A 23,738-nucleotide genomic window follows, 5' to 3' on the forward strand; every position below is an offset into this window, starting at 1 on the left:
CTGGGTGAGACAGACAACTGGATGGCCTTGTGGAGCTGCTGTCTTTGTTACCCACAGCCTCTGACCCCTGGGGCGCTGGTGCAGTTTTAGCTGAGGCAGCAAGTGATGGAAAATCACTACTCCCTGACAGCAGCTTGGTGGTGCATGGGAGAGGAGCTGGGCAGGGTGCCTGCTGTGAGTTACTAATGCTCTTGGTGCCCGTCCATGCCCCCCAGGAGGTGGACACTCACCAGTCCCCAACGGTGATCTCAGGGAATTTAAGAACCGGGATTGTGGAAATGTTATGGTCATCCATTGCCCTCCTGTGTCCCATACACAAACCCAATGACTAACAGGAATATCACTAAGGGTTAAAAGGATAAAGAGGTTGCTTTGTGTGACTGCCTGATTCTATTGGCCCCTGTTCCTCCTCCTCTTTCTCTAATTCTTTTTCATTCTTGGCCCCAAAAGACAGCCAGACACATCTGTGGCCACCATGGCCCCCAACAGTTTTGGCCTGGAGAGTCAAGTTCCCACACATGCATCCTTGCGGGGCTACAGTCAGGAGCCCTGGGCCCATTTACCGGGGGTTGGGAGGTGCCATTTCCCATTTCCACAGAAAGACTGCCCTGCGAGCGTGCCTGCTGCCCACTTCTCCTTCCAGCGTGCTTTCCTTGACAGGGATGCTCTTTCTGCCCCTCACCTTTCCAGAGAAACTCCTAGGCTTTGCCTTGCAGGCACTTAGAATCTCACACTCATAGGAGTATGAGAAGAGCAAAGGGAAAAAGGGGATGGGCTCTGGGCTCAGCCTGCCTGAGTCTGAGCCCCAGCTCTGATACTTTTTTTTAACGTCTTTATTGGAGTATAATTGCTTTACAATGGTGTGTTAGTTTCTGCTTTATAACAAAGTGAATAAGTTATACATATACATATATCCCCATATCCCCTCCCGCTTGCGTCTCCCTCCCACCCTCCCTATCCCACTCCTCCAGGTGGTCACAGAACACCGAGCTGATCTCCCTGTGCTGTGCGGCTGCTTCCCACTAGCTATTTTACATTTGGTAGTGTATATATGTCCATGCCACTCTCTCACTTTGTCCCAGTTTACCCTTCCCCCTCCCCCTATCCTCAAGTCCATTCTCTAGTAGGTCTGCGTCTTTATTCCTGTCTTGCCCCTAGGTTCTTCATGACCAATTTTTTTTTTGTAGGACTGTTGTGAGGATTAAATAGGATAATTCATGTAAAATGATTAGTATGATGCTTGGCTCAATAAATGCTAGCTATAATAATAACTACTAGTATTATTATTCCTATGGGTGATCCCCAGGACTGGCTGCATTCTATGGAGGGGCTGTGCCAGGTGCAGACAAGGCGGCCTCTCAGGCCAATATGCCCCAGCCTGGTCAATGCAGCGGCTTCAGGGACCCTGGGAAGAGCACTGAGAAGACAGGAAACAGCAGCAGCAGGTGTCATAACCTGACCCCAAAAGAGATGCATCAGAGACTCTTGGCAAGACAGACTGGGGATCTCTGCCTGGGGGCGCTGGGAAGGATCCATAGACAGTATGAGCAGCAGCTCCCTCAGGACCCCAGAGATGCCAGGGGGCTGTGGCAGAGCTTTAGAGTAAAGGATGACAAGGCAGGTGAAGTCACTCCCTCTTTGGTTAAATTCCCCGGAGGTCTCCACTCCCCACCATGTTGGAGATCAAAATAGTCTCATCAGCTCTGTGAGTTAGCATGAAAGCATGTAATGAGTCTCCTATTAACAATTTGTTAAACTCATGAAGAAACTGAGACTCTCAATTCTAAGCAAGCGCTGGGGTGAGTCTTCACTCCTCTTCTGGTTTCCCCCCCTCCCACCCCCCTCCTCTCCTTTCTCCTCCTCTTCCTCTCATCCTTCCTCTGTGTTTCATTCTCTCTCTCCCCTTCCTGTCTGTCTCTGCCCCTCTCCCTGTCTCCCTTCCCTTTGTCTGTCTGTCTCTTTGCACCCTGAAGTCCCACTGTGGCTGTGTGAGCTTATTGATTCCTGGGAGCTGGGGGAAAGTGGGAGGCAGGGCTGGGGTGCAGGCTCGGGGATGGAAATAGAAGGCTATAAATTATTTGTGACAGGAAAGCAATAGTGGCAGAGTGCTGAGCACAAGTCCTGTGTCACTATTAGATTCCTTTTAGCCTGATGACACTGTAAAAAAGGTTAAGTGTCTGCTGGAATCGTACACCTGGGGGGCCGGGGCAGCCTGGGAGCAGAACAAGCCACTGAGAGCAGGTATATCAATTCTCCAGGCCAATAATATTCCTCTCATTGATCGCCACGCAAAGTTCAAAAATCTCATTACAGCCAGGCAGACCGGGAACTTTTTACAAATCAATAGAATGATATAATGTATGTATACTTAGTACAAATGTATCTATTCATCTATCCATCCATCCACTGTCCGCCTCAGGGTTTCCAGGTTAACCTACCCATCATATTATGTTATGCTATGTATGATATTATATTGCACTATATTATAATAAATGGTGTGCAAAAACTCCCCGAGGTGGAGACAAGAAGAGGTCCTATGAGCATTGAGGTGACCTCAGACAGCTCGCCTTGGAGGGAGTCAGGTGGCAGCATTTCCAGGCCTAGGCTGGTCAGGATTTCTAGAAGCAGTGCTTCCTTAGCGGAGGCTCCAGTAATAAAAAACTATTGTCTACTGAGTACTTACTATGAGCTAGGCGATGTCCTAAGTGCTTCAAGTAGTTCATTTAATCCTCCCAATGACACATTTTGCAGATAAAACATATGATAAATTGCCTAAAGTCACCCATTTAAGAAACGGACAATCTGGGGTTTGAATTCAGGCAGACTAATCCTAGGGCCCATACCCTTAACCAGGAAACCACACTGCCTCCAGGAGAGAGATACCCAAAAGCCCAGAATCCAAACTCCAAGATTCTATGGTTCTATTCTCTTGCTCTGTTGTGTTCTGAGAAACAAAGGATAAGGGGCTCCCTGAGCTTCAGCATTCCCCTCTATAAAATGGGAGTATACCACCTGCTGGAACCAGCTGCTGACAGTGTGATATCCACATGGGATCTCCAAGCATGTCCCCATGAAATCCTGTCCAGCTGCCTAGAACAGACTGCCTTCTCCACTTTGGAATTACTTCCTAGCAGGCTGGCCTCAGGCCCAGTCATATCACTGGTTTGCTCGAAGAGTCTTTGGGGCAAGAAGTCAAGTATTAACATACATGTGTTGTATACATGTATAAATCAGTTTAAATTGCCTACTTCTAGAGTCTTTGCAGAAAATACTGAATCTCTGGTATGGGGAAAGTTTTTTTTTTTTAAATTTATTTACTTTTGGCTGCATTGGGTCTTCATTGCTGCACAAGGGCTTTCTCTAGTTGAGGCGAGCGGGGGGCTACTCTTCATTGCGGTGCTTGGGCTTCACATTGCGGTGGCTTCTTGTTGCGGACGGAGCACGGGTTCTAGGGACACGGCCTTCAGTAGTTGTCTTGCACAGGCTTAGTTGCTCCGAGGCATGTGGGATCTTCCCGGGCCAGGGCTCAAACCCGTGTCCCCTGCATTGGCAGGCGGATTCTTAACCACTGCGCCACCGGGGAAGTCCAGGAAAGTCTTTCTTGATTGAGAAAATCAAAGGAACTCCAAGGTGAAGAATGTTTCAGACTAGCTGGCCCCACTGCCCATTAAACAAGATGATGGTGGGAGGGGCCTCTGCCAGTGACTTCAGGCTGCCTGGGTATTATATTATAGGCTGGATCATTCAAGAGGACAAAATGATATTTGCCTCAGCAAAGGATATTTTACACAAGAATGCAGGTAATTGCTTTAACTCAGGCCTTTGAGAGCTGCCTAGTCAGGCACGTGTCCCTGGCTCTGCCCTGAGGCAAATCAGAGCTACAAAAACAGCTGGAGACTTCATGGCAGAACCTCAAGTGAGATCTCATAGATTATTCAGGAAAATTTTCCTTCTTCCCAAAATGGTTCCTACCTCTCCCTACTCCTGAGAACTCTAAGGAACTGAAATCTCCCCTCTGTGCATCCCAAGGACTGAAGAACAGAAATTTACCACCTCCTCCTCACAGGAACCAAAAGGAAGCAACAGCCACCCAGCCTTCCCCCCTGGCAGCCCGGAAGTGATTCACATGCACTCTGTTTTCCTAGGCCCCTGCTCTATGTTTTGTGCAGTTTAGAGTTGTTTGCCCACACCCACTCACGGGTTTCAGTTTGGACAACTGACCATATGGCAGGCAGGGTTCTGTGCATGAGAATGGCTGCCGATGAGGGGAGGCTATGGGCAGGACCTTCCCTTCTGGCTGTAGCAGGATATAACTGGAATACACAGGTTCCGAGGTTACCAGGGTTCCCCTCAAACATGTCAAGAGTTTCTGTCTCTTTTGTTGCTTCTCAGAGGTCATAACTGAGCTCTAAGAGATGACCGTCCTACCTAAAAGTTTACAGAAAGGTGTCCTCAAACTACTGTCCTTGAGCCACTTGCATTAGAATCCCCTGGGGTGCATGCTAACATGCAAAGCCCCGGAGCCCCCTTCAGACCTTCTACATTAGAATTTTTAATGGTGGTGGGGCCCAGGAATCTGTAGTTAAGCAAACTCTACAGATTACTCTTAAACTCTCTAATATTTGAGAAAACTAGCTTAAGCCAGGGGGTAAGAAAACCATCCTTGAGAGAGTTGGGAGAATGTCTTGGTGAGTTACAGAAGATTCCTTCCTCGTATTCTATCAACCCACACCCCCCGTCTGCTAACCCTGACTCCATCGGACACAGTTACCAAAATTCAAGAGGCTCTCAGTTCCTCTGTGGAAACTAAACTATAAGCCACAAATAAAAATAATTTCAAAATAGTTTTTGGTAGCTTCCAGGCTGACAGATTTCCAGTGGGTTCCTTAGATACCAGGAATACTTTCTGCATCAATTTCGCCTTCTAAGACTGGCACTGAGGATGATAATCCTTCTACCACGTGTCCCTGGGAGCCCAGGCCAGATACAATTTACCAGGCTAGATGGGCCATGGGGCTGGCCCAAGGGGGCAATAGCGATGGTTTATATGATGAATGGTAAGCATATGGATTGATTTAAATTCAAGATATGCATAGGTTTAAAAATTAAGGGGCAATGTGTTTAACTAACCATTTGGAAACCAGTCTGCGGTGCATGCCAAGCCCAGAGCGTGACCGGACTAGCTCCTCTCGCCACCAGTCCTGCCCTCATCTGTCAGGGCTTCTGGGCTAGAGCTGGGGTCTACCAGCTGTCCACCCCATGGTCCAGAGGCTAGAAGACTGCCTAAGATGATGGGGAAAGGGGTACTGCTATAGACTCATTGCTGGGACAAGTCGTCCCTGTCCATTCTCCCCTTCCCTCCACAGGCACATCTCCCTCTGCAAGCAGAAGGGAGCCTAGAGGGAAGGGGTCCTCAGCAGCAGCCAAGCTGGGGCCTGCTAGGGGCTGCCTGGCCTCCCTGCCTCTGGCCCCTCCCACCTCCCACCTTCTTGCTCCAGTATTCAAAAACAATCCATTCGTCTCTGTGTGTCTGTTCCTGAAAGAATGTGATGTGGCTAAAGCCTACAATTGCTTCCTATTACCTACAGGATAAATTCAAAATTCCTCAGCCTGGCCTTCAGAACCTTTCTCAATCTGGCTCCGCCCTGGCTTTCCAATCTATTTCTCTCTGTTCCCCTCTTCCACTTACAGTCCAGCACAGAGCAGAAACCTGTTTTCTTGCTTACTCAATTCACAGTGAGTCCTCCCCTGGACTCTGAGCTCTGCAAGTGCACATGTCATGGTTATTTTTCTCACCATTGTATTTCCTGCACCTAGCAACAGTGCCTGGCATAATATAAGTACTTAAAAACAACTTGTTGAATAGCAAATCAATGTTATTACTATTAATAATAACAATAACAATCTTAAGGGACATAGTGAACTAATATATGTTCACTATGTGCCAAGGCACTCTGCAAAGTGCTTTACATGGATTATTTATTTTTCACAACTTCTTATGAAGACTATTATCCCTGTTCTACAGAAGTGGAAGCTGAGGCTCAGAGAAGTTGAGTAACTTGCCTAAGGTCACACAGCTGTTAAGTATCAGAACCAGGATTTAAACCTAGGAGCCTGACTCAAGAACCCATGTTGCTAACCACTGGGTAGAATAAGTCAGTCGTAACAAGAACAGATGGTAGAATCTATGAGAAACGGGGTCTGAATAGAAGAGTTGCATGTAAAAATAGTAAAAGTAATAACTATCATTTATTTCATATTCATTCTATGACAGGTGTTATAATAAATGCATTTTCTCATCCAAATCCTAACTACAACTCTATCAGATAGGGGTGTTCTCTATTTTACTAAGGAGAAAACAGAGAGGCTAAGCAACTTGTCCAAGGTCATGTGCTTAATAGCACTGGAGCCAGACTATGGGTCTGTGACTCCAATGTCTGTAGGCTGAACCATGTTACCTCTCCTGGAAATTTCTATATTAATATTTCTTTATGTTTATTAACTATTTGGGCATAAACATTTTTTTTCAGTCTTTTCACATCCATGATCTGGACAACTGTGCAAATGTATATGTAGACAATGAACAGAGATTGCATGTAGCTGTGATTCTAAACATGCCTGCCCTCTCCTGTGCACGTGCCGTCGCTGTATTTGATAAGGATCATGTCTGTGTTAACCTCAATTTTAGGTTAAGGGACTAAGGTTTCACTGTATTTTATATACATTGGTAGGTTTGGGGGATAGATTTTCTAAATTCTCTATATCTATCTATCTACTTTCCAAATCGTGTACATGATTGTATGGCAATACTGAATACAGATGTGTTTCTCAGTTTCTAGAAACTATTTCTATGACTAGTGTATCTTTATATTCATGTCTGCTCTAATGCATTGATTCAAGATTTATAATACTGGATATATTTATCAAAAATTCCCTCATGAATTTCTGCCCAGTTATGCCTTTCAAATCTGTAAGCCACAGTCATACATGACTCCACACTCATCACTGTTCCCTTCCCAAGGTGTTTCAGACGCTCACATCACAACTGCATTTCTATATTGGTCCGTGCACCAATATTGATGAACATAAATGTGCATTTGTATACCTGTGTATCTTTCTGTCTATGGCCAGGATGGGGTGGGGGTGGGGGACTGTGGAAATGAGAGAATTATTAAATGCCAAGTAGATGTGCGATAAATCCCATTGATTTTATAAACTCCAACTTGTCTTCAGTCTCCTTCCATTCTTTATCCTGGGGGCATTGCAACAAAAACCTATTTTAAATACCTTTACTCCCCCTCCCCAAAAAAGTGTCAATATTTTATTTGGATTTTTAACTTCGCTCCATAACGGTTGTTTGACCTCCTGACTCGTGCGAGTCACATAAATTCTGGGACTTTATTCAGGAGCCATGTTCCTGCTATTGAATAAGCAATTTGGGAGGGTGAATTAATGACTTGTGCTGTTGCTGGAAAGTCCCTGAAGAAATATTAAAATTGCTTGCAGACTGAATCGATACTCAGTGAACACCCAGCAAGAGGGCTTCAGCTCTGGAATGGCCACAGAAGGCAGTGCTTGGTGGAGGAAGGGGAATTCCTGCACCCAGCTTGGTGAGCCCCCTCCCAGGCCACCCCAGCCCCCCTTGCCCTCCATCCCTGGAGCACTGTCATTTTCAGTAATGGCGAAGTCTTACTAAACCCCAAGCAGGAAAGGGCTGATTTGTCCTGTCTCAGGAAGCAGGCTCAGGGGACAGTTTACTCTCTTACTAGCACCGAGAGCCCACAGGCTTTATTGGAGGTGATGGTCTGGACACATCCACCTGCTGGAGAGATGGGATGGCGCTGCTGCTTTCTGGCAGGCTGCACTGTGCTGGGGACCAGGAGAGCACTGGGTTTGGGGAGGCTGTGGCAGTGATCCTTTTCTGCTGGGTATGCAGGAGGGCTGGGTGTTGCACTGCTGGCTCCATCTCCGTGGATGCCTGACCAGTGTTTACTCTCGCTCAGGAGGCCACATGATTTCAGCCTTTGGGCATGGGTGTGCCTGTGGGATGGAGCACTTGAATTGTGTTGTGTGGTACCATGTATTGCTGACACATTCCAGCAGCTGGCTTAAGGTCTGTTACCTGGTGTTTTGTGGTATTGTATCAAGGTGACTGCACTTTGTGTAACACTGAGTTGGAGGAATTTGAGTATTGTTTGGTGGCAATGTCTGTGTTTCTGCTTTGAATTATTGTGTTCGTTGATCATATCAGCATCTTTCTTTTTCGTAATGTATGTCTCAGAGATTAGGTTAATGGGTGTCTCCTTGGTGATGTGGGTTGAGTAATGATGTTGGATCTGGGTGGTGGTGTATGATTCGGTAATTGCTTTCTTGATGTGGCTGTGTGTGAGAAGACCCATCCTTTAGCGTTTTTAGCTTGCTCTGGCTTGGTCGTTTGCACTGCTTCTTCCCAGAAGGAGGATTCTAGAGATGGAGGACCAATCTCTTCTTGATGACCATTCGCACAGTTCTATTGTTCTTGGAAGCAAGCTGCCCCTGCTCTTCGGAACAGATCTGACCTTACCACAGTGACACAGGTTCTGGTGCCACCCTCCCTATATCTGCCTAATTTGGAGAGTTAAGCCCCAGGGCCAAACCCAATCCTGTTAAAAGTCTAGCTCCCTGGTGGGACTACGGGAGGATGGATGGGGCTAAACTCCCCAATCCCAATGGGAATAACATGAACTCTAGTTCTGAGAATCCCCAGTTAACTCTACTCTGTGGCTCTGGCCATCGGCATCTTCTTCCTTCCCAGCATCCCCAGATGATGTGGCTCAGCTGTGGCTTGTACTCACAGGGCCACACACACGCACCAGGAAGAGTACAGAAGCTTGTACTAGGCATGACTTTCTACTAGGTGCAGTGTCTCAGTTCTGAGCTTGTAAGTACACGTATAAATACGTGTACTCCCTGGCATGAGACTTCAAAATATACAAAGTTGCTCAAGAGATCACACATGCCTGCACTTCCTTTGATCCAAAGTTGATATGAAGTATGGAGTAGTGGAAAAGCACATGAGTTTTAGAGCCAGTACTGCAGGAGTTCAAATCCTAGTTGTGCTACTTCGCCTGTGACCTGAATGAGTTATTCAACTTCTCTGTACTCCAGTTACCTTATCTATAAACAATCCTATAAAGCCCTATGGGGTTGTTTATGAGGCTTAAATCAATTAATATACTTAACATGCTTATAACAGTTCCTACTGCAGTAAGCACTTGTTAGCTATTATTGTTATGAACATAAGGACTTGCCAAGTAAAGTGGCCATAAGATTGGCCTATGTGTGTGTATAACCTCATGTGTTAATGTGAATAAAATCTAAGAAGAATCAAGTTGTGTGTGTGTATGTGTGTGATTTAAGCAGAGAAGTGCAAAAATTGCAGTCAGGTAGCATGAAGGCAGGGGGTAGTTTTCTCCTTGGGCTTCTGTCCATGTGGACAGTGTTGGGGGGGTTGGGGGTTGATAAGAATCCACCACTACCCATCTCCATACAGAGGGCTATACCCAGCACTGTGGTAATGAATAGGCAGAAAGAAACATGGTGGCCCTTATACATTTGCAATTACAAAAAAATATTTAAGGATGATTGAGCTGTCAGGATTCAAATTTAACTCATTAAAATCATTTACTTTCTAATTTTAAAAATCAGGACCTTTACCAGCTAATAGGTGTCAATGAGAAGTAAAAGAATCTAGGCATTAAACTGAGAACTAAGGAAGAGATAAGAAAGGAATAGGAGTGAATGTTAAGGCATTTGGTGTGGACCTTACAGAAGTCCATTGGGCTGGACTTGGTTACATTAACTAGGCCCAAGGGGCAGGGAGAACTTGGGGCCTCAGCCTTATTCCACAAGCTTTCCCATAAAGATGGTGAACCAGAATATATTGTCAGTTTAGGAAACATCCATTTTCATCTTTGCTCATGGGCACAGATTAAATAGGAGAATTCACAGAGCTCAGTTACTTTGAGCCATTACACTGAAGAAGTGAATTTTTCTCCTGAATTTTTAAAAAAATCTTTTATCCTTTAGCAATGGAATAACTGCAATGACGATCAATCTCCCATGCTTCCCTGGAATATCCAGATATGCGGGGCCACAGTAGACAGATCTGGTTTGAATCTGTCAAATATTTGCTCACTTGCTCCTCTCCTCTTTCTTCATCCTTTACCCTATCTCCATTTTCTCTCCTCTTTTCCCCTCCTCTTTCTGTTTACCTCCCTGTCCTCTCCCCTCTATGACATTTAAGCATCAGAGGAACCCTTCAAACCCATCAAATAAGGATTTTTTTCCCATTACCATTTCATTTTATCTTTTTAAAAAACCACAAAATGCAAAGCACCACAACGCATGAAAATGCCATGAAGCCCAGAAAATGCCAACCTTCAACTCCTCAAGCAATCATAGCCTTATCCCAGAGAAGGAGTGTGCAGTCATAAGAAGTATACATGCACACACGCACACACACACACACACACACAGAGGCTGGGCTCTCAAAAAGAGTGGACAGGGGGCTTCCCTGGTGGTGCAGTGGTTGAGAGTCCACCTGCCGATGCAGGGGACCCGGGTTCGTGCCCGGGTCCGGGAAGATCCCACATGCCGTGGAGCGGCTGGGCCCATGAGCCATGGCCGCTGAGCCTGCGCGTCTGGAGCCTGTGCTCCGCAACGGGAGAGGCCACAACAGTGAGAGGCCCGCGTACCGCAACAACAACAAAAAAAGTGGACAAGGGGGGCAATTATCTAATTCTGTTCAATGGTCATATAACTGAGTCATAAAGGTTCCTTTTTTTTTTTTTTTTTCTGGAAGTACAAAGAGCAGGCGCCCTTCCTAAAACCAGCTGGGCTCACAGTGGACCATAATTCTCACTGGCATTCATGATACACAGTTCTGTTCACAGAGTATTCTTTTGGCTCCTCGAGCTTTCTTATTTAAAAGATTTCAGTGTTTATGCACGCACAAGCCAGAACTCACGTACACTGGCAGACACATAACTTGATTATTACTACTGCCATAATAATAACATTTATTGAGCACTTGATATCTGCCAGGTTTATGCAGCATAACTCATTCAACCTTCATGAGAACCTATGACAGAGCTCTAGCTACATGATTATCCCCATATTAGATCAGAACAAGGAAACTGAGGTCCAGAGAAGATATGAGATTTACTCACAACCACATAGCCAGTGAGTGGGGAAGCTAGATTCAAACTCCGGCAATCACTTCCCAGAGCCCACTTTCTCATGTTTTCTATGCCACACAGGTTTATGTCTGGCACATAGTAGGTGCTCAGCAAAGGTTTTCTGAATGGATGAATGGAAGAATAAATGAAGGACAGACCATATCTATTAAGAACACTGATACTTCCTTAAGATAGCAAAGTGGGTTCCCTTATGAAGCCAGGCCTATCGGATAGCTTTCTTTGGACAAAGTGATTTGCCCTCCCAACCAACTTTCCGGGGAAAGAGTATCAGCCATGCTTGCTCAGATACTAAGTGCTCCCAACCACCAGCTCTCCATTTGACTTTCAGGCCAAGCCCAGCCTCCCTTTAAACCAGAAATGAGACTCAAATACATCAAAGATGCTTCCTAACCACAACATTTTGTTTCCTAGAATATTTCCCTCTGAAAACGGGTGTCTCCCAATGAAATGAAACACCAATGAAATGAAAACAGGAGTTGGTTTTGTGCCTGGATAAAAACTAAGGAATTCAATCAATAATGTGGACATCTCTAAATCCCCAGATATTTGGCATCATATTGATAATCTTTAGAGATGATTGACTGAAGGTTTGGGTTTTCATCCAGATGTTTGGGAGTTGCCACAGTCATTAACCTGTTTGTCAGCAAGTGCTCATGCATTTCCAAGAGACCTAAGTGAACACTAAAGGGGAAAAGAATAACCCAGAATGAAACAGACTAAAGAGGACAGGGGTAGCAGCTATTCGACAAAACTAGTCAAGCAGACTCCGTTCTGGGAATGGGTTGCTGCCTTGGAGATTCATTAGAACGTGGATCCAGCTCACAAGAGACTCGTGTGCTCAAAGACCTTTAAAAACCGCATAAGGCTGTATCCTTGGCTGTCTACAGAACCCTACCCCATCAGATCGCAGTGTGGAGGAGTTGATGTATCAGTCCCAGCACCCGGCACAGACAGCTCACATGGTGGTCAATCCACCCTCATACCCACATGGCCTTATCCACTCTCCAGATGCCTCACGCCTGTGTGCGTAGCATGTCTACGCACTGTCAGTCCAAGCCGTAGATTTTGCAAAGCTTGACATAAATCTGGTTTGTGACTTTGCCCATGTACCCGTTTGTGATTTAGTGCTCTGCCTTTTATCATCTCTCCTACCTCCATTTTCTTTCCCTCTCTACTTTTTAATGCTATTTACAACTTCCCTAGCCATAGGGCAGCACAGTGATCTTTCAGTTCCTCTACTGATAAACCCAAATGATTTTTCTTGCCCAGGTTCTCTCTCCACTCAGCTTAATTTACGTTTTGGTAAATAGGAACTTTAGATCGTTCCATTCAATAGCATTTAGAGTTCCCACTTTTATCAGAGGGATCAGGGCACTAAAGGACTCCCTGCAAGGGACATTTGTTTATTCTCATGAGCGACTGGCTCTCTCTACGTTCGAGAAGGCTGCGTGCGTGCGGGCGTGCATGCACAGCGTCCTCAGTTTGAGCATCTATGCTCCACTGCCCTGTGTCAATGCTGCTTGGCACTGGCAGGAAGAGCCCAGTGAAGCCATTATGTGGACAGCAGCCGACCCTCAAACTGCTGGAGATAAATCCAGGCCCTGGGTCCTCTGTGCTGATGACCACTAGGTTCTTTGAGGAGCAAGCCCACATGTGCCTGGCAGGGCTGCTTCTCCCAACTCTCCCTCCCACATCCACCCTTCTTCCCTGAACTGCAGGGGAGGCTTGTGATGACATTACTCACAAGCAAGGTCTGGGGTCCCTTCTCCTAGAGGTGGGAGTTGGCGGAGGAGGGTAGGAAGTCAGGACAATGCCTCTCTCTCTATTTCTGGGCCATCTATTGTCTTTTTCTACTTCTTTTCAATTCTTTCCACACCTTCTCCTCTATTTCTAACTCTATTTGACCTTGAACTCTGGCCTCTCCTTTCACACTAGAATGTGTCCCAAGGGGGACAGAACCTCCAAAGAAGCAGTTACCTGGCCTGACAGGCCTGGAGACCAGTAGCCAGGGGGCCAGCCCATCACTCCACTCCTGGAAATAAATCCCATTGTATTTGCATTTTAATTTTCCACATAAACAAAGGCCCAGAGTACTCGCTTGGGCAGCATCACTGGACGAATTTAATTAGAAATGAAAAGTTTATAGGGCCCTCTTTAATGCGATTAATGCTCAGTTAACATTTATCACATTCGTATGCTGGAATCGCCTTTTTAAAGCAGCCACTGGCCATGAAATGAATTTCTCTCAACTTTTTCTGTACCCAACCTGGGAGGTCATCTCCTGAGGAGTCTGCACTGCCCTCCAAGCTGTCTTCCTGAGGCCTCTTCCCCCACCCTCACTTCCCTTTAACTTGGCTTTGAAGAGACAAATGTGTGCTGGGATGGGAGGTCAGAGGGTGTGAGAGTGAGGGCGCACACGATTTCTAGGAGGGCTGTACCCTCTGCAAAGAGCTGAGTGGTCAGCCCAGCAGACTGGCTAAAAGACTTTAGAGCCTCTTCCCTAAAGAAAAAAAAGAAAAAGACACCCCTCCCCCAACCTTCCCAACACACACAGCCAGTCCATTTCTGTGGCCAAAACCAGGCCTTAGCTGGGGCTGGTTGGTGTCACACAGCTGGCTCTTGCTTCTCACCTTCTGTCTTTGGCCATCTCTTTTCTACCCTTTTTTCTCCCTCATCCTGGGCTCTCTTAGACTTTCCTTCCCAGGCCCGTGGTGACCAGGGAAAGGAGCCCAAGTCTCAAGTCTGGAGATACCTCCTTTTCTCTGGCTCTCCCAGTCCCAGCCTGTGGGAAGGCCGCCTGTCCTGGTGTCAGCTCCTCAGGGAATCAGAGCAGAGTGGGGGGAACACAATACTTCTTTTGGTCCCTAGAGGAAGGATGGCCTTCCTCATCTTAAATTCTCTTCACTCTTCCTTAATTGGCCTCCTAACCCAAACCAGCTAACCTGAGTAATGATGAAGAGGAGAGAGAGAATAGAAAGGATAAGGGATGTGGGGAGGGAGGAGAGGTATGCACTCTGCAGATGATAAGAGGAGAAAATAGCTTGACATTTGTCCCTACCTAAATGCACACTCCCTACGAGGACCTCAGCAGACACAAGCCAAGCAGCTGCTGCCAGTTTTCCTAGCAGCATGTCACACACATGCACCACCCCAGCATTGCACACAGCTCTACACCCTCACCTCTAGCAGAGCAAGTGCACATGTGCCTGCACACAGACTAAACGAATTGGGACCCTCTGTGCACCTGACAGGACCCCCACTCATCCACCCACTGGGACACTGACCATCCATTCAACCCCAGGCTTTCCAGATAACATTTGCTAGCACCCCAAACAGGCGGGCCATCCCAGTGACGGCAGAGGCTTTCATCCTGGGACCAAAAGATGCCTTCAGCCCTCTGAATGGCCAACTACCAGTTTGCCGTTGTTCGCTGGACAGGACGGACGACTTGAAAAGCTCCCTGTAGTGTCAGGGCCGTTTAGACAGCTTCCTAGGACCTGAATGCCAGGCTCAGCCAGATACCATGAGCCCACACACTCTTCCCAAAACAGAGCCACACAGAGGCTCCCAACACAGAGGCACCAACCCCTCTCGGTACCACACATAACGGGTGGGCACCATCTTGTCCTCTAGAATTACAACAAAAGGTCACAGGATAAAAGGCAGAATGGGGTCTCCTCCGTGACCATCTCTGTAACCTGTCAGGCTAGATGCCATCCACGAGGCTCCTGGTTGCCTTTGGCTTCCTTCACCAGCCCAGCAAATACCTTGGGGCCACAAGGGAGCATGTGGACCAGGGGCGGCCGCCCCAGCGCTCACTCCCATTTGTTCAAGCTCCAGGGCCCCTGCTGCTCTCCCTTCTTGCCCTCCTGCCCTCTCCAAGTCCTCTGAGTCCTTCTATTTCCTGACCTGACTGTGCCTACAAAGTGGGTACAATTCCTCTTGCAGCCTGCTGCCCTGTCTCACAGCCCTTTCTCCTCCTCCTGCCAGGAGCCGCCAGGAGCCACCTGGCACGTCCTCTGGCTTCCTCTGTTTCTGGATGGCTGCAGAGGGAGCTCACTGCAGAGGAGTGCATGGCAGGCTGAAGGCAGGCAGAGGAGGAAGTCCAGAGCAAAGTGGCCAGAGGCTGGGTGGAGGGGGCTCTAACCTGGAACACCCAGGAAGCGAGGCCCTCCCTCCCTTCCTCTTGGCCTCTCTCCCACTCTCCCTTCTGCCGGGCACCAGGCTTGAGCGGCTGCACTGCAGCAGCACCACATCCACTGCCGGCCTGCCTTGCGGTGCTCTGCCTGGTATGGGTGACCGTGGGCTGCAGGTCTTGTGACTTGACCTCTCATGCCACTTCCTTTGCTCTGCCACCTGTCTCCTCCCTGGCTGGCCTCCCCTCTTCTCCTTAATAACCTTCCGAGAGGCAGCCCCGCCAGCCTGCTGTACCAGCCGCCCAGAGCTCTGGTTCCCTGCAATCTTTTCACGTGCTCCGTTCCCAGGCAACCCGTCCCAGCTCCCAGGACTCTGCCTTTCACCTCTCAGCCTCGTCACCTCCTTCTTCACTTCCTCCTCATCCTTACTTTTGTCCTTCGCTTTCCATGTGCATCTCCCCCTCCCCTCCTCTAGCTGTGGGGAGTTACACCTCACCCCCACTTCCCTTCCTCGGGGGCTTCTGGACTCAGGGGCTCCGGAAATGTCACATCCCCTGTACCTGCACTGAGATTACTGCTCTGGTCTGAAGCAGAGAGATAAGTTATGGGCAGTTACACAGACCAGGGGCTGCAGACCGCTGGCCCATGAACTTAATCAGGCCTGGAGATGTGTTTTATTTAACCAGCACAGAGTTTTAAAAAACGAAATCTCAATGCCTCTAGGCTGGGCCTACACACTCCAGCTCCTGTTTGTTCAGTTCTCACCACCTCTGTCTCAGCATTGTAGGTTCTCCTGCTAACCTTCCCCGCCGGGGTCCTGGAGGCCTCTGTGCTCACGACCCCCTGCAGCCACACGGCAGCTCCACTAACACATTCTCGCCAGTCTGGACTTTGGGGCACTACTTTTCTCCCCTTACAGCCCACAACAAACCCGAACCTCTCCAGAATGCCAACGACCCTGCCTCTCTCTCTCTCACATGAAAAACACAAAATATCTTCTTATCATATTATCTCTCAAAAACTGAAAGAAAGAGTCCCGTTATTTTTGTGGTTGGTGAGGATGAGCTACAAGAGGAGCCTGGCTCCATGGCCTCTCCCGTCTCCCTCCTACATGACTTCCCCTCCTACCTGAGAGTTCCCAGGTCTACACAGGGCCTTGCTTCTTCTTTTCCAGTCCCAGGTCATCCTCTTCTGGTTTCCTACACCCTCAACAGCTCCCCTATGCCCAGCCCTCCCCAGGAGACCGCAGGCATCTGCCTCTGCCATCATGCTCTACTTGGTCTGGTGTCCAAGCCTTCTCTAGTTCCCAGTTATGTGTTCCTTGCACTCAGCTTCTTCCTTATTTCCCTGGCACCTGGATTATTGGGGAAGGATTTGGAGGCTGAGCCTGGGGCCTGGCCGTTGGGAGAGCTCTGACAATGACCGTGTCCCAGTGCTGCTGACATGCCTCCTGCTGGGGGACCCGCAGGTCACTTGGTGGGCCACTGCACCGTAACTCTGAAGGAAGGGGGTGCACCAGGAAGGGCATCTTCTTGGCTGCTTATGCAGTTGGTCCCTAACTAGTTCTGCCAACGGGGCTGGGACTCAACTGTTGAACTGAAGATGGACAGTGGATCACACAGCTCTCTATCACAAAGGCAGCATCGCTGCAGCAAAGCCCCTCTAACTGGGGCCTAACTAGACTATGGAGTGTTCCAGTGCAAATAAAAATTGAAGAAAAATTTGGCCCCAATTTTCCCAAATTATGAAATGAGAAATCTTCAACCCAGCCTTATTATTGCTGCCCAAGGGCCCAATGACTGCCTCACTGATTGACTGGATGGTCCCAAGGACAAGGTGTCCAGCCTTTGTCTGTGACTGCAGGTCTTCCTCTTTTTCCTCCTCTTGGCCTCAGAGCCCATTTACCTAAGAGCAGACACAGGTAGGCACAAACACACACAAATCCACACACCCTGAAGATATCAATCTCTATGCCCACAAACCATCATGAATACATTCAAGCTGCACCTTTAGAGTACCAAAACAAATAACTTGCTCAACAGGAGAAAAACATTTCAACCCAGTAGTTTAGTGGTAGACAGATAAACCCACAGCGATTTAATTTTCCACCCATTTAATATTTTACTTGTCGTTAGGGCATTGGTTGTGAGACACTGTTGCCCACTCCTCAGATTTATCAGGGCCCCTTCTCTCTTCTCTAGGCTCACCCACGTGGCTGGGTGAGCAGCACTGGGCATAGCTTCCCCTGCATGAATCTGAACTCTGAAAGCAAGAAACTTGCCCTTCGAGAATCTGACCTGGGGGTGGGGGTGCTGAGATGAAACAGCAGGGATTCAGAGAAGTGGCAGGCCATGTTCACACCCTTTACTGCATTCTTTTAAAGAACAGGAAGTGAGAAAGGAATTCTTTCCAGCATACAGTTTCCTCTTAATATAAGAATTCCAACTCCAGGCGGCAACAAGGAAGGGCCAAGGACGGACCTGAACTTTAAGAGGCAAAGTTGCAGAGTAGCTGGAGCTGAAGATCTAGGGAGCTGGGGGCAGACAATGGAGCCCTGGTTTAAGGCGCTCCTTTGTGGGCTCAGAGGGAGTCCCCTTTTCAGCTTGCAGGCTCTGGTGTAGGGGGGTTTGGTTCATCTTCTGCACCAGTTACTACTATCGCTATTCTTTCTAAGGAGGCATAATATTCTTGTCCACAACACACACCATCACACATACAACCACACTATCCCATGCGTACTGGAACAAGCCCACTTCCCAACTGCTCCTTACCACCCCAACTTCCAACGGTGCCTCTGGTCCCCTGAATCTACTTTGCACAATAATCCCCACCTTGTGCCAATATGCACACAAAGCCATTGCCCCATCTCCCCCCTCCCCAATATTCTCTTCTCCAGGCACCCCGTTTCCCTTCTCTAGGGGCTGCTCCTGCCTGGTCCCATCTCCACTTGGTTAATTCCCCCCGTGGCCCCTGTATTGAACTGTTGTGTTGTCCATTTCCCTGTGACAAGGGCTCTGGTTACAGAGTTATTGATTGGTTTTCATGCAGACAAATGGGCCCTTCCCGAGCTCCCATCGAAATCCCTGGCTGTATGGGCTGATTGTTGCCTCTCGGGGTGTAGGATTGCACTGAAGACCACCCTCTACGCAACCTCCTTTGCCCAGACTGTGGACGGTAATAAATGGAGGCAGCCTGAGCGATAATAAAAGCAATTGAGTAGGTTACCTGTGCAGATACAAGATTTATGCCTCTTCATATTTGATGTGATTTTTTTATTGAGTTCTCAGAATAGTTGGTCACACTTTATTTATTTATTTAGGGTTTTCCCCTCTTGTTTCCTCTTTGCATCACCCTCCAAAACCCACCTGGAGCTTTCATTAGGGACAACCCCTCCTGCCTTCCTCTTTCCTAGAGTTGCTAGTGGAGGTGAGAACTCAGGGCAACCAGCCATTGCTCTCACCTGAAAGCCATTTTGTGGCCTGCCCACCCACTCGGAGCCTGCCCGCAGGGGAACAGACCGATAAAATTGCTGGCCAAGAAGTCTAAAATAACTAAGGGAACAAAAATGGCTTTTCAGGGGGACAACTCCAGCTCATTTTAAGAAATAAGAAGGCCAGCAGTCATGACTATTTCACACATTGTTCTAACGACGGGCAGCCTCAGCAGCAGGAGATGCTCTCTGGGGAAGGACAGGTGAGCAAGGCTTTTCAGACAGAAACTGGCATGTCTGTCCACTATAGGTGGCGTGATCCAGTAGGCCCAGGGCCACAGAAAGCAAGTTCTCTATCCTTACTTTTCCCTTTCCTCTGTGGGGAGAAGTCTTCTTCTTAACCTACCAACTTGCCTTGGCTCTTTGCCACTAGACCAACAGCCCTGACCACCAAACAACTGCAAGGGTATGGAGATGGGCAAGCAGTGCTGCCTCTCTGGCCCAGCTTTGTGCCCAGCCAGGTCCAAGAGTCAAATGTGCAATGTTCTAGAACCTGTGTCTGAGAAAGGGACACAGACTCCTGCCGTGAACATGTCTTCAGCATTCCCTTGGCTGGGATGAGTGGCTCCCAGCTTACTTGGAAAGGCCTTTGAATGAACAGCTAGGCCACTGTCACCCCAGTGCCAGATTTCCAACGAAGACCTGCAGATGACACGAGACGGAACTGTTTAACAGCCCTGGGGCTGGCGCCTTCTTGAAGCCAGTGCTGCCACTGCTAGGAGAGTAAATATGCTCACTTAGAGCCCAACAGGCTAAGAGAGAGTGTGGGTAGCAGGTGATCGGGGGGAAATTGACTCTGCGAGGGTCCACTCCAAGGATCTAGGAGCAGAGAGTGCCTTGATCCCAAAGAGTATAGGGCAGGCTGAAAAAGTTAAGAGAGCGAGGGCCTCCTTGTCAGCTCAGTCCAAGACAGTGCCCTCAGGGGATCTTCAGTAACCCTAGACTGTATCTGGAGTTTGCGCCTGTGCCTTCAAAGAAGCTATATTCCCTGCCCAGAGCAAGAGCCAAACCTGAAGACTCTGGCATATAATCAGGAAAATCCTTCCTGCCCAGCCAATTGCTCAGCAACGTAACTAGGTGGCTGTTTCCCTTTCAGCAGCTTGGATCTCCCTGCATCTCCTCCCCACTCCGGGCCATTTCCCACACCAGGTTTCAATCTCAAGTCACCTGTTTATAAACACCCGCCCTCTACAGCAGTGGTGTACAAGCTGAAGAGCTGGCAACTCCACGCTCAGCGATCAGTAACCCAATATTGAGAGTCATTCAAATAAATGCCACATGCTAAGCAATCTAGTCAACCCTCCGGATTTTTGACGGTGGTCTCTGGGGGTGAGGGTGAGGTTGGGAGGCCTCTTTGACCTACTCCATTGGCTCAGAGAGGTACTTCTATGAGGATTTGCCAGTGGAGAATGGGGGCTGGATGTCCAAGCCTTTATCGCGACAGGATCAGAAAAAGCCCAAACCATTTTTAAAGCATGAAAAGCAATTTAGTTTATAACCATAACAGTATATTTCAAGTGTGGCAACAGCAACTGTTTTGGGGAGGAGAAGATGAAAACCCTCATGATTTGGCTCAGGTGGATAAGCATGTGTGGATTTCCTTTCTTGCCAACGGCCAGCACGGGCACATTCTTACCGTGAGGGTTATAAAGTACCCAACACAAGTGGGCACCTAACCAACAGTAAAGCGCTAAACTCAAGAACCACCCGGTCCCCAATGCGTCACACTTTCTACACAGAGGAAAATCTGTAGGCTCTTCCTTACCGCAAGTGAGATTTCACAAAGTTCCTGGCATCAGCAGCGCCAGCAGAAATCCCGCTTTTAGCAGGTTTGGGGTTGAAGCAACGCATCTCAGATAAACCCTCCCTTTCAGAGCAAAGCACCTCGAGGGATGACACTAAGGGCATGGGCCCAGGTGCATGCCTCCAGTCCTGACTCGGCAGCACACTGGGAAGCCCCCAGAATTCTTTCCCAAGTATGAGTCACGGTAGGATTCTGTCCCAAAGCAAAAGCAAGAATACCCTGACTGTGCCTTGTTGACAAAGCAAGCCAGGAAGCCTAGCTGCAGACCCAGGGCTGGCTGCCCACGCTGCCGGTGGCTTCCCCGTTCTTCTCCTCCCACTCCCTTGCCATCTCCAGCAACACCTGTCCACAGATGGCTATTTTCCCACACCCAAAGGTAGCCTCCGTGCCCCTCAGGTGATAGGGCTCCGTGTTGAGCAAATTCTGCGGCTGTCAGAGCTGTCAAGCTGAAGCCGTTCCTTCTCCCACTCTCATCCCACTAGCAGCTGACTCTTCTACTTTCTCTCAGTTCTGGTGAGAGCACCTCAAGGCCTCTGGAGCTTGATCCTGGGGTCATATGTCCCCTGCTCTCTGTGGCTTTTCAGGATGAGAGTATTCCCAAACTTTTGTATAAGCCAGCTGCCCAAAACATCTCGGCCAGTGAGGGGTGTATGTTGGGGAGAGGGGGGAGAAGGGGTGCTAGACAGAGTGCTAGGCAAGGGGTGCTGCGACCACACCTGCCTTGATTGCTCCAATCCTCCACACATCAAGAGAAGCACATTGCCTTGACCAAACACATCTTGGGTTCCTCCACCGGCTTGCAGATCCTATCACAACAACAAGATTTCTACCAAATGTTCTCCAGAACACCAGCACCCAGTCCCAGCAACATTGCTCCTCAGCAGGGCTGCTCTCCTCCCAAGACCTCGGTTCCAACTCACTCCCAAGACCAGCAGCCAGCCTAGAGGCTGAGAGGAGACGACGCTTTGGCCCCTTCCCATCTCTCACCGCCACTCCTGCCCCAGCCCCAAAGCTTCCCCAGCTTCCTCCTCTGGCTTTGAAATGCAACAGACTCATTCCTCTCCCAAACCACCAGGAGAATTTCTCCAGCTCCTTTGGAAGGTATCTGAATGTCAAACCACTATGCTCTCAATACCTAGCTGAGCCAGGCCCAGGGAGCTAGAGAATTTTCGGAGGGTGTATAATTAGCTGATCAGTATTATGTTACCCTGTTCATAACTGAATAACCATTTTAATACAGATGGCACACACTGGGATAATTTCTGGGGTCGCCTCACAGTACGTTACAGCACAAGTGTGGCAGAGGGAATCTTCTTTAGCCAAGGTACATTCTACCAGCTAATTTTACCTGCTGTTTTCAGGATGATTTGGGATAATTCCATTTCATTTGCAAAATATTAAAAAAAAACCCTTGATACGTGATGCCAGTTTCAGAAAAAGGCACCAGCTGAATTATTAGTTGTCCTGATAATGAGCCTACGAAGAGTGTAAAGAAAAACCAGGGTATGAAACCCTCAGCCTTCTTCTCATTTGGGGTGTTGCCCTACAATGCGTGGGGCGGGGGTAGAAAAGCTGGCCAAGGCTGTCTGGAATTTGCACAGGGTCTCCGCTGACATCGGGTTGTACAGTTCCGTGATGGGAAAGCCATCTTGGGTTCCCATGTCCAGTGTTCTTGTTATGTGCTGTACCTGCCACATGTGTACACTGGCCGGGGGCGGGGGGTACATACATGGAGTGTGCACGGGTCCCAGAGGGCACACTGGAGTGGCTCAGAGATTGGGAGACTGACTATCTTGTGCTACTATATGTCGAGCTGAATCCAGCCTGAGTTGTCCCCCTGTGCCTGAGCCTGTCATCAGCACAGGCTTAGGCCTGGACATAGGTACTCTAGGTGGTTGGAGGCATCTCCTAAGGCTCAGTCTCAGGGTCCAGAGTCTCCCTCCTGACCCGGCATCCCACTCCTGGTCTAGCTCCTCTCCTCCCTGCCAGTGGCTGGCTGATGGTTGGCGTTTGCTCTGCAGGCCTGGATACGGGTGGTAATAGGCCGGAAATTTGTGAGGAGCTGGCTAGCAAGGCCTGGGCTCCCGGGAGGCCAGCTTTGTGGGAGTCAGCAGGGATGGCGGGGGAGCCAGGACAGGCGGCTGCCCCTGCGGAAGGGAGCATGCCTTTAGAAAGGGAAGTCTGTTTGGAGGCGATGAATAGACACTGGTCATTTTAAAGGCTTCGGCTGTGGGCTGTGATTGTCTCTAGATACCGAGGCGCGTAATCTTGGAGTCTTAATTACCACAAACACTTGGATTCATTTCCAGGACGCCAGTGGGAGAAGCCTGGCAGGGAATACCCAGCCCTGAGCTGGAGACAGCCTTGTCTGTCTGTCTATCTCTCTGCCTTCCAGGTCCCCTCTCCCTGCCCAAAGGACCTGGGAGCTGGGAGCAGGAGCAAGGGCAGGCAGAGGCCGAAGAAAGAACGGAGACCGGTGCTGGGGAAAGCCCTGGTGGGTAGGAGCTGGGAGCTGGAGCCCCACCCTGCAGCCCGCCGTGGCTTGCTCACCTGTTGATGGAAGAGACGCTGGGCACTGTGTCGTTGTCACAGATGCCCTCCGCCAGGAGCCGGTCCCGGATCTCCCAGGCGAACATAGTCGGGTTCTGTCGCTTGTATTCGGCAATCTTGTCCACAACTTTGGGTGTTGCCACTTTGGGCTTGGAGCCGCCGATCACTCCGGGCTTGATGCTGCCGGTCTCGTAGTACCTGCGCCGGGAAGACCGGCGGGGTCAGCGAGAAGCCAGTGGTGGCAGGGACAGGGCGCTGCAGGCGCCGGAGCCGCTGAGCCACTCTCCCGCCTGAGGCAGTGGCACGGAGGGAAAAGGCCCAGAGTGTCTGAACCGGCTTCCAGAGTCCACTTGGCTAGGGCAGGGACGCAGTGGAGGATGAGGGGAGGGACACCAGGGACGCTCCCTCCCTGGAGGTGGCCATACCAAAGGCTGCACGCACAGCAGCTGGAATCAATGCCCCTGGGAGTGGAAGCCCGGCCCCTCATTTGGGAAGAGCGGGAGGAACAGCACTTGGAG

At 49.0% G+C, this 23,738-nt stretch overlaps 1 protein-coding gene across 5 annotated transcripts in view; it reads right to left on the bottom strand.

Moving 5' to 3' along the window:
* Positions 1–23,738, bottom strand: part of PAX2 (paired box 2) — an 81,716-nt gene that overhangs the window by 52,533 nt on the left and 5,445 nt on the right. For all 5 annotated transcript variants that reach the window (XM_081225141.1, XM_081225144.1, XM_081225140.1 and 2 more), the window contains exon 4: positions 23,221–23,418. In XM_081225141.1, the coding sequence (XP_081081267.1) occupies positions 23,221–23,418 (198 nt within the window). The remainder of the gene's footprint in view (positions 1–23,220; positions 23,419–23,738) is intronic.

The sequence above is a fragment of the Mesoplodon bidens genome, assembly GCF_964165515.1.
Source record: "Mesoplodon bidens genome assembly, chromosome: 1".
NCBI classification, from domain to species: domain Eukaryota; kingdom Metazoa; phylum Chordata; class Mammalia; order Artiodactyla; family Ziphiidae; genus Mesoplodon; species Mesoplodon bidens.